The 14,603-nt window shown below is 32.1% G+C and overlaps 1 protein-coding gene across 2 annotated transcripts in view; it reads right to left on the reverse strand.

The window, feature by feature from the left end:
- Positions 1 to 1,731: 1,731 nt before the first annotated feature.
- Positions 1,732 to 14,603, reverse strand: part of KCTD3 (potassium channel tetramerization domain containing 3) — a 51,738-nt gene continuing 38,866 nt past the window's right edge. The window contains exons 14-18 of one of the 2 annotated variants that reach the window (XM_081297248.1): positions 13,232 to 13,387; positions 7,902 to 7,998; positions 4,736 to 4,920; positions 4,516 to 4,648; positions 1,732 to 3,487 (exon numbers count right to left, since the gene is read on the reverse strand). In XM_081297248.1, coding sequence (XP_081153374.1) covers positions 2,926 to 3,487; positions 4,516 to 4,648; positions 4,736 to 4,920; positions 7,902 to 7,998; positions 13,232 to 13,387 — 1,133 coding nt within the window. In that variant the 3' untranslated portion in view covers positions 1,732 to 2,925. Of the gene's footprint in view, positions 3,488 to 4,515; positions 4,655 to 4,735; positions 4,921 to 7,901; positions 7,999 to 13,231; positions 13,388 to 14,603 lie in introns of both variants that reach the window. The other variant, XM_081297247.1, reaches the window with a different exon arrangement.

Consider the following 14,603-nt stretch of genomic DNA (forward strand, 5'->3'; position numbering starts at 1 on the left):
GCTTCCACCCAGAGTACTACCCTCAGCAATATTCATAACTTAAATTTATTTCAGAGATTTTACATTTAATTGGTATTGAATACCAAGCCTGTTATACAAAGTTATGCAGACCTGAACCCTCCGAGATTCTGATTAAATTGGTCTGGGATGGGGTTAAGGTATCTGCACTTTTTAAAACTTCCTAATGTTTAGAACCAATGAAGTAACCTGGAAGAAATCATGAAGAGCAATAAGTGGGCTTGATGTTCCCTGGCCTACTGCCTTTCCCTTTCAATAATCAATTCTCCATGAATTGCTATTCTAAATCAGATTCATGTCTTATCACTTGTACAGGCCACATTCTCAGCTTATTTTAAAAACTACCATGTTTTGTTATTCCTAATGTTTGATATGAGTTCATAGTTACGTTTTTGTAAGCTCTACGAAGAACTGTGTTTACAGATGATCTATTGTAATTTCCATTAAATGGAGAACCTAAACACGAATCTGTTATAGTACCTTATACTGATGTAAAACTCATGCTGGCATCCATATAAAAACAATTCATCTGGAAAAACCTGTAAAAATAAATAGTACAAGCGAAACAATTCTGTAATAAGGAACTCAATTATGTAATATGAATAGTAGTTGATTTCCAAAGCACAAATATCATGTAAATTAATCTCAATATGGTTTGCTTAATAAATATTTAAATGTGAACCAAGTTTTATTTAATAAACTTATGAAAAAGCAATCCAAAAATCCTGAGTTACACATAAGAAATGATGATAAAAAGATGTACTCATTTAAGGAAATAGGATGCTATTGGTATAGTCTCAACTGAGGTACATTGGAATAAACTATGGTACTGTTTTCAAAATGTGAATCCCAACCACCAGATATTCACGTTCAAAAAACTGGAGGAAGGCTTGGGCAACCTTAAGTGTCTATCCTCAGGTAATTATGATTAAAAAGCCTGGATGAGAAAACCAGGAACAAAACCATTGGCTTTTCAAACAGGAAGATATGGATTCAAAGGTGGTTCAATAGCTGAGTTATTTATCTTTTGTGAGTCTCAGTGACCTGTGAAATGAGAATACTTATCAACTGGTATAATTCACTACTTGGAAATAAGTACAAAATTAATTGAAAAACTTTTAATCATGAGAATTCTAATTCTGTTCTCACTATTCATCAATCATACAAAATACAGATGCATTTTAATTTTTATTCTAGTTACAACAACCTTAATGATATTGGTATAATGAAAAATTTAGGCAAGTGGGAATACTTTGCTTAAGGTTACAAGGTGCCAGAGTAGACTCAATTCTCTGCTCTCTAATCCTAAGGTTCAATCTCCTGTAAGTATATGAGAAAAAATAAAATGGACCTATAATAAAATGCAATCCATGGTACAGTCAGCTACCTTTTATAATATTTTGCTATATAATAGCCCTCATTATTTTTTAAAGTTTTCTTTTAGTGGTAAATATTCCAATTTTTCCGCCTTAATTTCCTTAGTTGTCCATCCAACTTCCACACAAATGTGATTATAATGAAAAGGGCATAAGATGAATCCTTAGTGACTTTGAAATTATGCTTTGCCTAACCTTTTTCCTTACGGGTAATATAATTTAGTTTTTCTATATATTCTCCCTCTCCATTTTCTTTTTATAGGAAGAAGCCAAAAAAAAAAAAAAAAAGAAAAAAGATGTAGGTTCACTTCAAACAGAATAACAACTAAAATCATTGTGTCTAAATTTCTTTATTTGATTCAATTGATAAATAAATACAAGAGAATTTTTGTGAAACCACTGGTAATATAGTAAACTTTAAAGAATTTATTTCAATTTTACTCATTATATTTCTTGGAATGGAATATATACATTCTTCAGCAATAAATGCTTAATGGTTTAAATTTGCACTTACCCCATTTGCAGAAACTTGAAAATCATTCCAATTAAATGAAAAAACAAAATTTTTTTCTCTAACAATTGAAAATATATCCAAAATAACACTTTTACAATAGCCAAAACTTTGAGCCAAAAACCCAAATCTACAATCTCATAACTTAAACAAAATGGCCTACATTTAAGTTATTTTGATTATTAATACTTTAAAAAAAAATAAAAGGAAAGGTGGCTCTTAAAACAAGGCAGATTAGCAACTGAGTTTTCCCTTCTGGGCCCTCAAAGCTTTGCCTTTGATTATTATTCTTATTTCATCTTTTCTGAAATAGACAATTGCTCCAACTTGAAAGAAAGTTCACATGGACTTTTTGCACCATTTTCAGGAACAGCTCTTTCTACGTGGTGATGCATGCTAAGACTTAAGAACTTCCAACAATGAGAATCAGAAAATGACCCAAGATTAAAAAAAAAAAAAAATCCTAAAAGTCTTACTACACAGTGGAATCTGGTATTCAAAATAATAGTGTTTTTTAATTACATGATATTTTTTCACAAACATAGCACCTCATCAAATATCTGGTAAACATACTGAAATCACAATAAGGGTTGGGAGACCAACTTTCAAAAAGAATTGTTATTCACTTAAGATAACATTGCAAGACAAGTCTCAGGCACAATAAAGATTAGGAATGCAGTCTGTTGGTTCCCATGCTCCAGGGAATATTCGTCTGTATGGACACCATCCTATTAAGATGTGGTACTATGATAACAAAACCAACAAAGAGTAGCTAAACATTAAAATGGATACTGCTTTGCAAATAATCTGTTAAATGTGTTTGTAAAACTAAAAAACCTTCCAAAACATTAAGAGTTATGATTATTTTATCTCCTTATTCCAGGTAATTCTGTTAAAAAGATAATAAATGACACCCAATTTATCTTATAAAGCCTCATTGTAAAAACTAATGTACTGAAATCCAGGAAAATTTAATTTTCATCTTAATTTAACAAAACTACCATTCATTTTAGTGAGTTTTCACAAACTGTACTCTTGACCTGAAGAATCACTTTTTTTATGCCTCGGAGATGGGGTGGTCTTTGTAGGGGAAGGGGATGCAGTACCAGGCGAGTCGGTTCCTCCATCAGAAGTACTTGGTGATGATGCCAGATAGGGAACTTTCTTTCTTCCAAGGAATCCTCCCCCTTCAAATCCTCCTTTCTTCCTTAACTCCACTTTATTTTCATTTTCATCTTCTGATAACCTCTTCTTGGATTCAGAAAAAACTTCAGCTGTTTTATGTACCTCTAATCCACTATCCAATTCTTTCAAACTTCTGATTTCTGCTCCAGGAGACTTTCTCTCAGATATATTACATTCCCCTGTTGCCCCCTTCACTTCAGCTTGTATTGGACCCAAATTACCATTTTCAGGAACAGCTCTTTCTACATTTTTGTTCAAATTAATAGTCTGGAAGTCTCTATAACTATGAAAGCTCTCAGTCCTTCTTGCCCTTGCTAACAAAGGACTTTCTCTGTAAGGCCTCATGGAACCATAAGTAGCTGCTTCATGAATGGTTTCATGGTGCTGAAGCTGAAGGCTGAAAAAGGTTTTAAAAATTATAGTTCAGATTTCACCTGCAATTTCTCAGGAGCATATCTCATTAATTAAACTACCAGTAAAAACATATATATAGTATATTATATCCACATTTCTCCCTATAAACCTGTATTTTTCAATAGGGTGTGGTGGGGCATGCCTGTAATCCCAGCAACTGAAGAGGCTGAGGCAGGGGGATCACAAGTTCAAGGCTAGCCTGGGCAACTTAGATCCCATCTCAAAATAAAATAAAAAAGGGCTGGAGATGTAGCCCAGTGGTAGAGTGCCCCTGGGTTCAATCCTCGGTACCACATGAAAAATTTTTTTATCAAGCAGTCATATATAAATGTAAAATTACCAGCACAAATAATACCATAGATATATAGTTAAGATAGACTTTTAAATAGCTGGAGAAAAAATAAAAACTTCAAAACCACCAAGGAATCAATATAATTCAGTTCTTCATATTTCAAAACATTTTGTTAATATGGGAAGAAAAAACAGGGCATACTATATTATTGTACTGAAATACATAATGCCTAAAATATAAGATTATACAAGGTAATATAATCACTTTTGATAAATATTGTCCTGAAACAAGAATAAAAACTCTATATACTAAGCAAGGTGAGATAGGATTTTCCTATTTTCTTTGAGTAAAATCTTAATTACACAATGGGCATTCAAACTGGCAGCAATTCACAAAGTAAATTAAAAGGCAAAAAGTGGTGGCTGGGGTTAGAATGCAGAGGTAGAATGCATGCTTCGTACTAAGCATGAAGCCCTGGGTTCAATCCTAAGCCATAAAACAAACAAAACCCCCAAAACCAAAAGGAAAAAGAAAGGAAAAAACTGGTTTCATATGAAAAGAACCAGACAATGCCCAATGCATATAAAGAAATTTGCTAAAATAGAAAAAAAGAATATTAACAAACTCTGCACTGCTTTAAAAATATGGCTTTTAGAACAACTATGTGATTATGTCAGTTAATTTTCCCCAAAACAATCTTACCCAGCTCTTCAACTTACCTAGAATTTGATTCTCGAAGGCGGCTATGCTGAACCACAGAAGTTGCTGGACTAATATTAGGTGTAGCACATCGAGATGTGCTGAGATCACATTGGTCTAGTAATTTGAGTAGTTCTTCTTCAGTTGGACCACCTATATCTTAGGAAAGCAAACAATCATTATAATCTCTGATGTTAAAAGCTTGCCAGGTGACAAACTTCTTTCCATGTGGGAACCTACCCTTATCTTCACTTTTATTAACCATATCCATAGCAGTGGTCAGATCCCACATTTGAATGCTGCCATTTGTATGGCCTGTGAACAAGTAGCGCCTTGGCCTTGAGCCCATCCTACTGGATCCCTCACATTCTCTCACTGTAAATGAGGATATTGTAGTACAGTCAACAGCTTGGATCTCACATATTCTGCAAAAGACATTGTACAGTTATAACTGGGGAAGAAATAGCATCTTAATAGTTAAGATGTTCTGTTCTTATTTGCAAAGATACAGCTGAGTACATAGAGGTCAAAGAAAGTCAACATGAAGAAAATTCAAGTTTTGTTCCTTTGACACTAGAGAAAACAATGTATAAACTAACTGAAAAAAAGCAATACCTTAGGTTAAAAAAACAGAGCTTTGTTGAGAATGAATAATTATTTAAAAAGAAGCTGTGAAAAAAAGAAAGAAAGCATGATAGAAAAGATCTTTTTCAAGTCATTAAAATTTATTTGCAAATTTTAAAAATCTGAAACCAGGAAAACTACACCTCTCTATAGAGACAGAGATAGCCAATGTTGTATTCTCCATTAAGACACTCCTTATCAAAGCAGTTTTATAGCCATTTATTGATTTTCAAAAAGGATAAAAGAGCCTGAAATGGAACAATTATTATCCACCCTTACAAATGAGGAAACTAAAGGCTAATGTGAACAAAGGATTTTTTCCAAAGCCATAAAGGTTAGATGAATTGTAATTCAGTGAATTATTTATCTCAGTTTACTTCATAACAGTGTTTGAGGCACTTATTTAAAAAAAGAAAGAAAGAAACAATTAGTACCAAGCAAATGTAAGGTGAAAATTAAGGAGGAAGAGGAAATACCATCCAAATTATAAGAAACATAGTAGGAACAGAACATGAAGCTTAGATCAATTTCCTAGTAGGCAAGGCAAAAGGGGGCGGGGTGGGGTGGGGGGAGGGATGCAAATTCCTACATGCCAATATACAAGGTGAAACAGGCTGTGCTAGTCTCACTCCTGATCTCAAGGAAAATGCTTTTTTCACCACTGAGTCTGAGGTTTGAAACAATTATTTCCTAGACATTATTAGATTAAGGAATTTCTCTCTTTTGGTTTAATTAATAGAAAGGTTATTATTTATTTATTTTTAGTTGTTAGATGGACACAATACCTTTATTTATTTATTTTTTAAGTGGTGCTGATCGAACCCAGTGCTTCACGCCTAAGTCTTGTGCTCTACCACTGAGCTACAACCCCAGTAGAATTTTTAAAAATCATAAATGTGGGCTGGGAATGTGGCTCAAGCGGTAGCGCGCTCGCCTAGCATGTGTGCGGCCTGGGTTCGATCCTCAGCACCACATACAAACAAAGATGTTTTGTCTGTTGAAAACTAAAAAATAAATATTAAAAAAAAATTCTCTCTCTTTAAAAAAAAATCATAAATGTGTAATTGTCAAATGTTTTTTCTATTTATCAAGATAACTTTTCTTAATACTGTTAACAAGGTGAATAACATGTATTTTTTAATAATATGTGTAAATTGATTCTTTTAAAGCTAGATTTTTGTCTTATGTTTAAAATAAACACATCAACATTTATATATGCATGAAAATACAAATGATTTTGCTTTTTTTTTGTATAGGATAGATTCCTTAGGATATGTCTTCAAATTTTTCTACAAGTATTTCCTTTCATTTTACTTTTCCCTGTTTATAATCCCAGTTCTCTTTAAATAGCACACTTTGGTTTACAAAAGCTTCATAAAGGGCTGGTCTTCTATTTGATTCTACAAAATAACTTCTGCTTGTTATTTTAATAACTATAGGACTTCCTTTGGAATGATACACTTAAAAATAAATAAAATTTGTTTTATCATGCAAAAATTGTAGTTGATTACATATGTCTGAAATAACAGAAGAGGGTGATGTGAAAAATTAATATAGAGATATACTACATTATCAGAGCATAATAGTTTAAATAAACATTTGGCAGCTTCTTCAATAAATATGCACTGAACAAACACCAAATCACAGTGATTTATAACATGCTGAAAAAATGCAACCAAGAAATTTTAAAAACATCAATAGCATAAGTAACATTAAAAAGAAAACTAATAATGTGCTTAATGACTCTTAAAGAGGAATTTTAGTTTCTTCACTTGTTTAACATGCAAAAAATAGTTTTTAAAGAAATGCCAATCTGAGGTTACAAATAATATTTTAAAGGAAATAAAATTTCAGTCAATGCAAAAGGAAGAGAAAAACTTCTATTGAACAACTATTATAGTAAGGGATTATGCAAGATATTTCACATTTTTTGACTCATTTTACCTTGTCAAGTTATAAGATCAAAATAGTTGAACCTTATTTTGTAAAGAAACCAAGGCTAAGGAAAACAAAGTAACTTAAGCTTATAAGCAATGAAAGGAGTGCCAAAATTAGAATTTTATTCATCTGTCTGTATCAAATTCACTCTTCTTCACTTAATGTTTGAATAGAAATCATTTCTGAAGATGAAATCAGAAGAATACTGCCAGTGTCATATAATGATAAGAGCAGCATTCTCATTGTGCAAGTCAGGAAGTAAATACATAAAGGCAGCATTCTTGTTCTCATGGAGACAATTTCTTTCTATATTCAAGTAGACAGAAGGGGGGAAATGCTATAAAATACGAAATGAAATGGGTGCTAAATGGTAAGCTGTGCCAAGATTATGCAAATTATAATTATTATTGATCAAGGTTTAACTGCTTTATCATTTTTATTCTACAAGGGAACACTATCAGAAAACCTGTAATATATTTTATGATATAATGTATGCAATCTGTGATGAGATGGGAAATATTTACATTCTAGAGTGTTTGTTTTCTTAAGAAAAAACTGAATATTTTTAAGAAAAAATAGTTATTTTTGGACATGAAAGAAGTTTACTATGTCCCTTTTTTTTATTGTATCACTAGTTCTTCCTACCTGTCCACAGCATCTGTAAAAATCTTAATGAATCTTAGAGAGTAAGTGCTAAGTAAATTGTTTTAATGTTAATTTATAATAATAATGAGATAATGAATAGATGTCTCTCAATTTTTCTATTGCACTTTTCATCAATATAACGAATTATGCCATGCATTCTGTAAGATAGCATTTTTTCATCTTTAGAGTAAAGTATTACCTTTTCCCAGTAGATGAAAGTCTTACAAATAGTTTGTTAGTGATGGGAACAACTTTCTGGATAAACACCTGTTGATCATCTCGTTCTCCAAAAGGCCCTTGGTCATACAACAGAAAATGTCAAAAGAAGTTAATTAGAATGTAATTTAATTTTACAATAGGAACATTAATATTAATACCCCTCTACCAAAAAGAATTTCTCACACTATTAGTTTAGCATTGAGTTTCAAGTCAAAATCAGACACAAAAATGCAACGATTCAAGCACTTCAACTTGCATTAACATTTTTAGAATACACAATAATTCAAAATTATATTTTATGCACTAACACTATAAAAGCTGAAGGCAATAGTCTGAATAAAGAGCCACATTAAACAGCACTAGAAGGAGAGCTGTTAAAATATTTACTATCTTTGGGGGATGTGCTTAGATTCTTTTAACTTAAAAAGGGGATATGGAGGTATAGATCAGAGGTAGAATGAATACACCCTCAGAATGTACAAGGTCCTGGATTTGATCCCTAGCACTAAAACAACAACAGCCCCCACCCTACCCCCAAAAAGGGGGAGAGAATGTACAAAGTCAGTCACTTCATGTATTCATTTTACTTTTCTGAAAAGCCAACATGCAAAAATCAAAAATATAATTCTGTTTAACGCCACTAAACAGAAACAACTTCACAGAGTAATTGGTAAGCTAAAACAGACATCAGCAGCAAAGTGTAATATGAAATCTACTGCAGGTTGAGTATCCCTTATACAAAATGCTTGGAACTAGAAGTGTTTCAAATTTTGGATTTTTTCAGATTTTGGAAATTTGCATATATACAACAATGAGCTATTTGGGGGTTGGAACCCAAGTCTAAATATGAAATTTGTGTTCCACATACACCTTATACACTAAAGGAAATACTATATAATATTGCTAATAATTCTACATGAAATAAAGTTTCATGGTATAGGATTTTCTACTTTTCATGTTGGGGCTCAAAAAGTTTTGGATACTGAAGCATTTGGGATTTAGATTTTTGGAATAGGTACGCACAATCTAACAAAGACAGATTCAATTATTTTCACTTTATTGTACTGAGCAAGGCAGGTACATACCTATTATATTTTAGAAAGATTCTGAACAACAACATAAGAAAACTGTTAATATGCAAAACTTAACGATACAATTTTAATAAATGTCTTCCTATTATACTCATTAGCTAAAGTACCAATTTATTTTCATATGAAGCATATGATAAACAACAAAAATTTTAAAGACAATAATCCAAATTATCTCATATGAATCATGCCTATTTAATAAATGAAACATCTTTATGAGTAGTACTTTATTTTGCTTACTATGTGCCATAGTGTAAGTGCTTTATTCATCAAGTACTAATTCACCCTAATAATCATAATAACCATGTAAAGAAGGTCATATTATTATCACCATTTTACAAATGAGAAAAGTAAAGCACCAAGAGACTAGCTCACCAGAGGTCTCATAGGTCCTATGGGATAGAGCGTGTTATGATCTGGATGTGAGTTATCCCCCAAAAGCTCACATGTGAGACAATGCACAACAGTTTAGAGGAAAAAATGATTGGATTCTAAGAATCTTAACCCAATCAGTGATTTAATCCCCTGATAGGGATTAATTGAGTGGTAACTAAAGTGGTGGGGTATGGCTGAAAGAGGTGGAATTGGGTCATGGCTTTGAGTATATATTTGTATCTGGCAAGTAAAGTCTCTCTCTCCCCTTCCTGATCATCCTGATGTGAGCTGCTTCCCTCTGCCACACTCTTCTGCCATGGTGTTTAGCCTCACTACAAGCCCCAAGAAATGGAGCTGGCCTTCTCTGGACTAAGACCTCTGAAACCATGAGCCCTCAAGTAAACCTTTCCTCCTCTACAGTTGTTCTGGTCAGATCCTTTTAGTCACAAAATCAAAAAAGCTCAATAAAACAGAGCTTGAACTCCGAGGAGCCCAAGCTATATGGTTCCAGTCTGGCTCTTCACTAAACTATGCAGTTGCTGAATTATTGGAGAACCTTCTGATGACTAATTCTATTGGGAATGATAGTCCTCATTCAATAACTGTTAACGAAGTCAAAATAGTAAAATAGTAATGATGAATAAAATACGTAGGACTGAGAAGATTATGGAACTGTATCTTCACTCCCCTTAAACTTTATATTCACATTAAATGCTCCCATAACCTAACTCTTCATACCTTAATCATCTGATGACCTCAACCAATATATAGATTCTCCAAACTCTCCCAAATTGGCACCTTCCTTGGAACACAAAATAAGCTCATATCTTTTCTATTTTTGGTGGGGAGACAGGAAGAGGAATCAAAACTGAGCTCTGAACTCCCTACTTGCCTTTTAACTTTTTTATTTCATGGTCAACTCCAATATCTACTAATCCACTACCCACTGCAATCTAGATTTTACCCACAGCATTCTCAACTGTGTTCCACTGTTCTGTTTTTTTAAGTATAAGAGGAAATAAAAATCTCTCTGCCCCCTTTATTTTAGTGGGCTTTAAAGTTAATTCACAGGATTGTTTGTTATTTTTGTATTCACATTACACTTGTTTTCCCTGAACAATCCCTACCAGAGCTTTCACTGCTTATTATTATTTGGTACTGAGGATTGAACCCAGGGGTGTTTAACCATTGAGCCTTATCCCCAGCCATTCTTTTTTTATTTAGAAACAGGGTCTCACTGAGTTGCTAAGTGCCTTGCTAAGTTGCTGAGGCTCACTTTGAACTCTCAATCCTCCTGCTTCAGCCTCCCAAGCCACAGGGATTATAGGCATGCACCACCAATCCCAGATTCACTAATTCTAAATGCTGATGACTCATAAACATAATTTCCAGTAAGGTCTCTTACCCTCATCCCTTCATATCATAGAATATCCACAGACACCACTGCTCAAAATATATCATCTGAATTCACCTTCCTTTTCAAAATAAGCCCCACTTTCTATATTTCTTTATTTCAGTTAATAGAATTCAGTTACTTCATTTCCCAAGTAAGACCTCTGAGTCAGCTTAGACTCCAACCTCTCTTGAACTTACCACATATGATCAATCACCACCATGCCCGTTAATTCTTTTTCTAAAATATATTTTTAGTTGTCAATGAACTTTTATTTATTTATATGTTGTGCTGAGAATCGAACCTAGTGCCTCATACATGCCAGGCAAGTGCTCTACCACTGAGCCATAACCCCAGCCTGCCCTTCAGTTCTTACTGAATGAGTTCTTTTTTGATAACTAATAATGGGTGCCTTGCGTCACTGTTCTCTAAGCCTTCTTGGACATGCACATGAAAAATGAACTATAACACTAATTAGGTATCACTGTCAAAATTCTTCAAAAGCTCCCCATTACTTATAAAGATAAAAGCTAAATTCCTAAGTTTATTGTACAGAAAGGCCTTCCATTATGTGGCGTTTGCTTATGAACCCAGTCTTATCCCTATATTCTATAATCCAGCACTTAATGACCTTTTTGACATTTTCTAAACTTTCCAGGTTCTCTGGGCCTGTGTTCTTTTATCATGTTCTTTTTGTTCTAGCATAAATGTTCCAACTCTAGAATCTCCAAAATCCAACAACACCTACTCATGCTCCACGTGTCAGTTCAAGCACTAAGACCTTGCTAAAGTGTTCTTTATGAATGTTAGTTTTCATCAATGCTAAGTAGGGATAATATCTACTTCATATTATTGTCAAGAAGATTAAATATACTGTTGCTATCTCTGCTGAGTGCTTTTAGCTCCCTGCCCTTAAGCATAATTGCACAAAATGCGATTGTTTTCTTTTTATTCCCACTGCAAGTACTATCGATTGATTTTCACTGTACTGTATTTTTTTAGATCCCTAATACCTGGAGAAAAACTACTAAATAATCACTTGTTGGATGAAAAAAATACAAACTTCCAGTTCCCAGCAACATGTAGGAACATAAGATCACACAGCAATTGCTAAAACTGAGGCAATGAACATTATTTTTACTAAATATACTAAGACTGAGTTAGTACAATTGTTTTAAGGCATTTTGAAATCTTTACTATGGGAACATATTCGTAAATTTCCAGTATATGTAAAATTCATAGAAAATCAATTCTAATGTACTCCTTTTTATCGTAATTTTCACTTACATAAAATTACAGGAAAGGTATATTAGGTAACCAATAGCTTCTAGAGAACTATTGTAGGAATAGTAAGATACAATTACACATATAGGAGATTCTTTCAAATGAGCCCTTGTGGGAAATAATCTGTCTCCAGGATGACTCTGTATATGTATTTGTGTGTATGTGAGTTCTCATTCATAGTATGTATAGTATAGAGACAAATACGATTAACTTTGCATGCCTTTTACTGAAATCAGAGCATCAATGAAGACATAATACATTGTTTCCTAATGAATATTATAATGCCATTAAAATAACTGATTATTTTAAAATATCAGCCTTTTTCTAGCTTCAAATTTTATTTTCAGATCAAATAAAAATATTAAAAGTTTTTGATGGTCATCATTATACAAAATACATGTACGAAGATGTAAATTTGGTGTCAACATACCTTATATACAGAGATATGATAAATTGTGGTATAATGTGTATTAAGAATTATAATGCAAAAAAAAAGAGTATAATGGCAAAATTTGGCATGAACATACGTTATATACAGAGTTATGAAAAATTGTGCTGTAAATGGATAATAATGGATGTAATGCATTCCAATATTATCATGTATCTAAGAAATAAATTTAAAAAAATAAAAAGTTTCATGTATGTACGAAATAAATTTTAAAAATAAAAAATAAAAAAGTTTTAATATCAAGAATGGAAGCTAAAATAAAAATATTAAGTTTGAAATGTACACAGATATTATAGTTTTAATTATAAACAAAAGTTGCTAGCATTTGAAGATGACATAAAGTGAGGAAACACTAATAAGATAAAAAAAATTGCTCTTTTTTTTTAAATTTTAGTTTTAGATGGACATAATAACTTTATTAATTTTTTTTATGTGGGCTGAGGATCAAACTCAGTGCCTCACACGTGCCAGGCAAGCACTCCACTACTGAGCCCCAGCCCCAGCCCATCTTATATAACTTTTTAAACAATAAAAAAATACTTCAATATTATAAAAGAATTCACAGAATCTAATGAGAAAAATGCACTAAAACTATTTTGAGTTTCAAAATTGAAATAAAAAATTCATATTTAAAATTTATTTTTAGATTTTACTATAGTTGATATATTTCTTCTGAACTATCCACATAATATTTGAAAATTCCCCCAAATAACCTAACTTACCTATGTCATTTCCAGAGGAATAGCTACCATGACTTTCTGTCTCCTCCAGAGACAATATCTTGAATGATGCTAAAGGAGTGGAACCTGGCTGAGTAGAGATCATTCCTCTGAATCGTGTTACTGTCCATGTGCGGACATGATTATTATCTGCACAGACTAGAAGAGAAAAAGAACACAAAAAGGTTACAAAGTACAGATTATAAGGGCAGTACCAAAATCACTTTTTTAAACACATTTAAGCTTTTCACTATGATCTACATTTAATAGATCTTAGTACATTTTAAGTAGCAAATGACATATTTATCATAGAATTATACTCAAATTGTACCTAGCTGAAAAAGGTACAAATACAAGGTAGATCATTAAATATATGGATTCTTATAAAAATAGACTGTAAGGTTTAAATATAGGAAAGGTTAAAGAAATGTATACATAAGAGAAAAAACACTGATTATCCTAGAAAATACTGATTAGCCTATTCTTTGGTCACACTACAGAGTTAACAGTTGCTTAGCTTATTTTTTAAAACTTAGAAACTGTTTCTGCTAATATTACTCAAATGTTAAATAGTCTAGATAAAGAGTTATATAAAAATTATTATTAAAAATGATATTTGTCAAATATAGGAACAGGAGCTATATATTGCCTACTCATAGTTATATAAAGGAACATCAAAATTCTATATTAGAGCTCAGCATTATTTTTGAGAATGTACTTTAAGAAACTTGTTCCAATTAGTCTGTTTTTTGAATTTAAATACTATTCAATGGATATGTAATGAGATATTTCCTAGTCTATCTCCATTTTTTTTGTATGAATAGGTACTCTATTAAAAATTTTACATCAAAAACTAATATCACTATTGCTTACATTTTTGGTATGCCTTTGTAAAAAAAAATATTAATTTTCCATTTATAATGATTTTCGAAAATTTGTTAATGTTACAATGAGCACTCATCAGTAAACACTTATAAAATATCCCAAACTTCTTCCATATACACATACCATTTCCTACTGGTTTCTTATAAAATGACATTCCTTATCAAATATCAGTTATGTATTTTAAAGCACAATTTAGAAAAATGATCTAGTTTTAGCAAACAGCAACAAGTAACTTCTGATTATTTTTTATTCTGATGTAACAAAATTCTCATTTCTCAGAGCATTTTTCTGATTAAAAAAAAAGAAACATTTAGTTTCAGTCTGTTTAATCAGTTACATGGGGAAAAAAATTCCTGATTTTCACTATTAAGTTTACTGGGATTCAGAAAAATAAATACCTTTGGCTGACTCAATTGAGTCATAAGGACAATTTTGTTAATATTAATTAAGTAAAATTTTTTATTTCAGAAAGAAAGTGATTACATTTACA

The sequence above is a fragment of the Spermophilus citellus genome (genome assembly GCF_964194105.1).
Source record: "Spermophilus citellus genome assembly, chromosome: 6".
Taxonomy (NCBI): domain Eukaryota; kingdom Metazoa; phylum Chordata; class Mammalia; order Rodentia; family Sciuridae; genus Spermophilus; species Spermophilus citellus.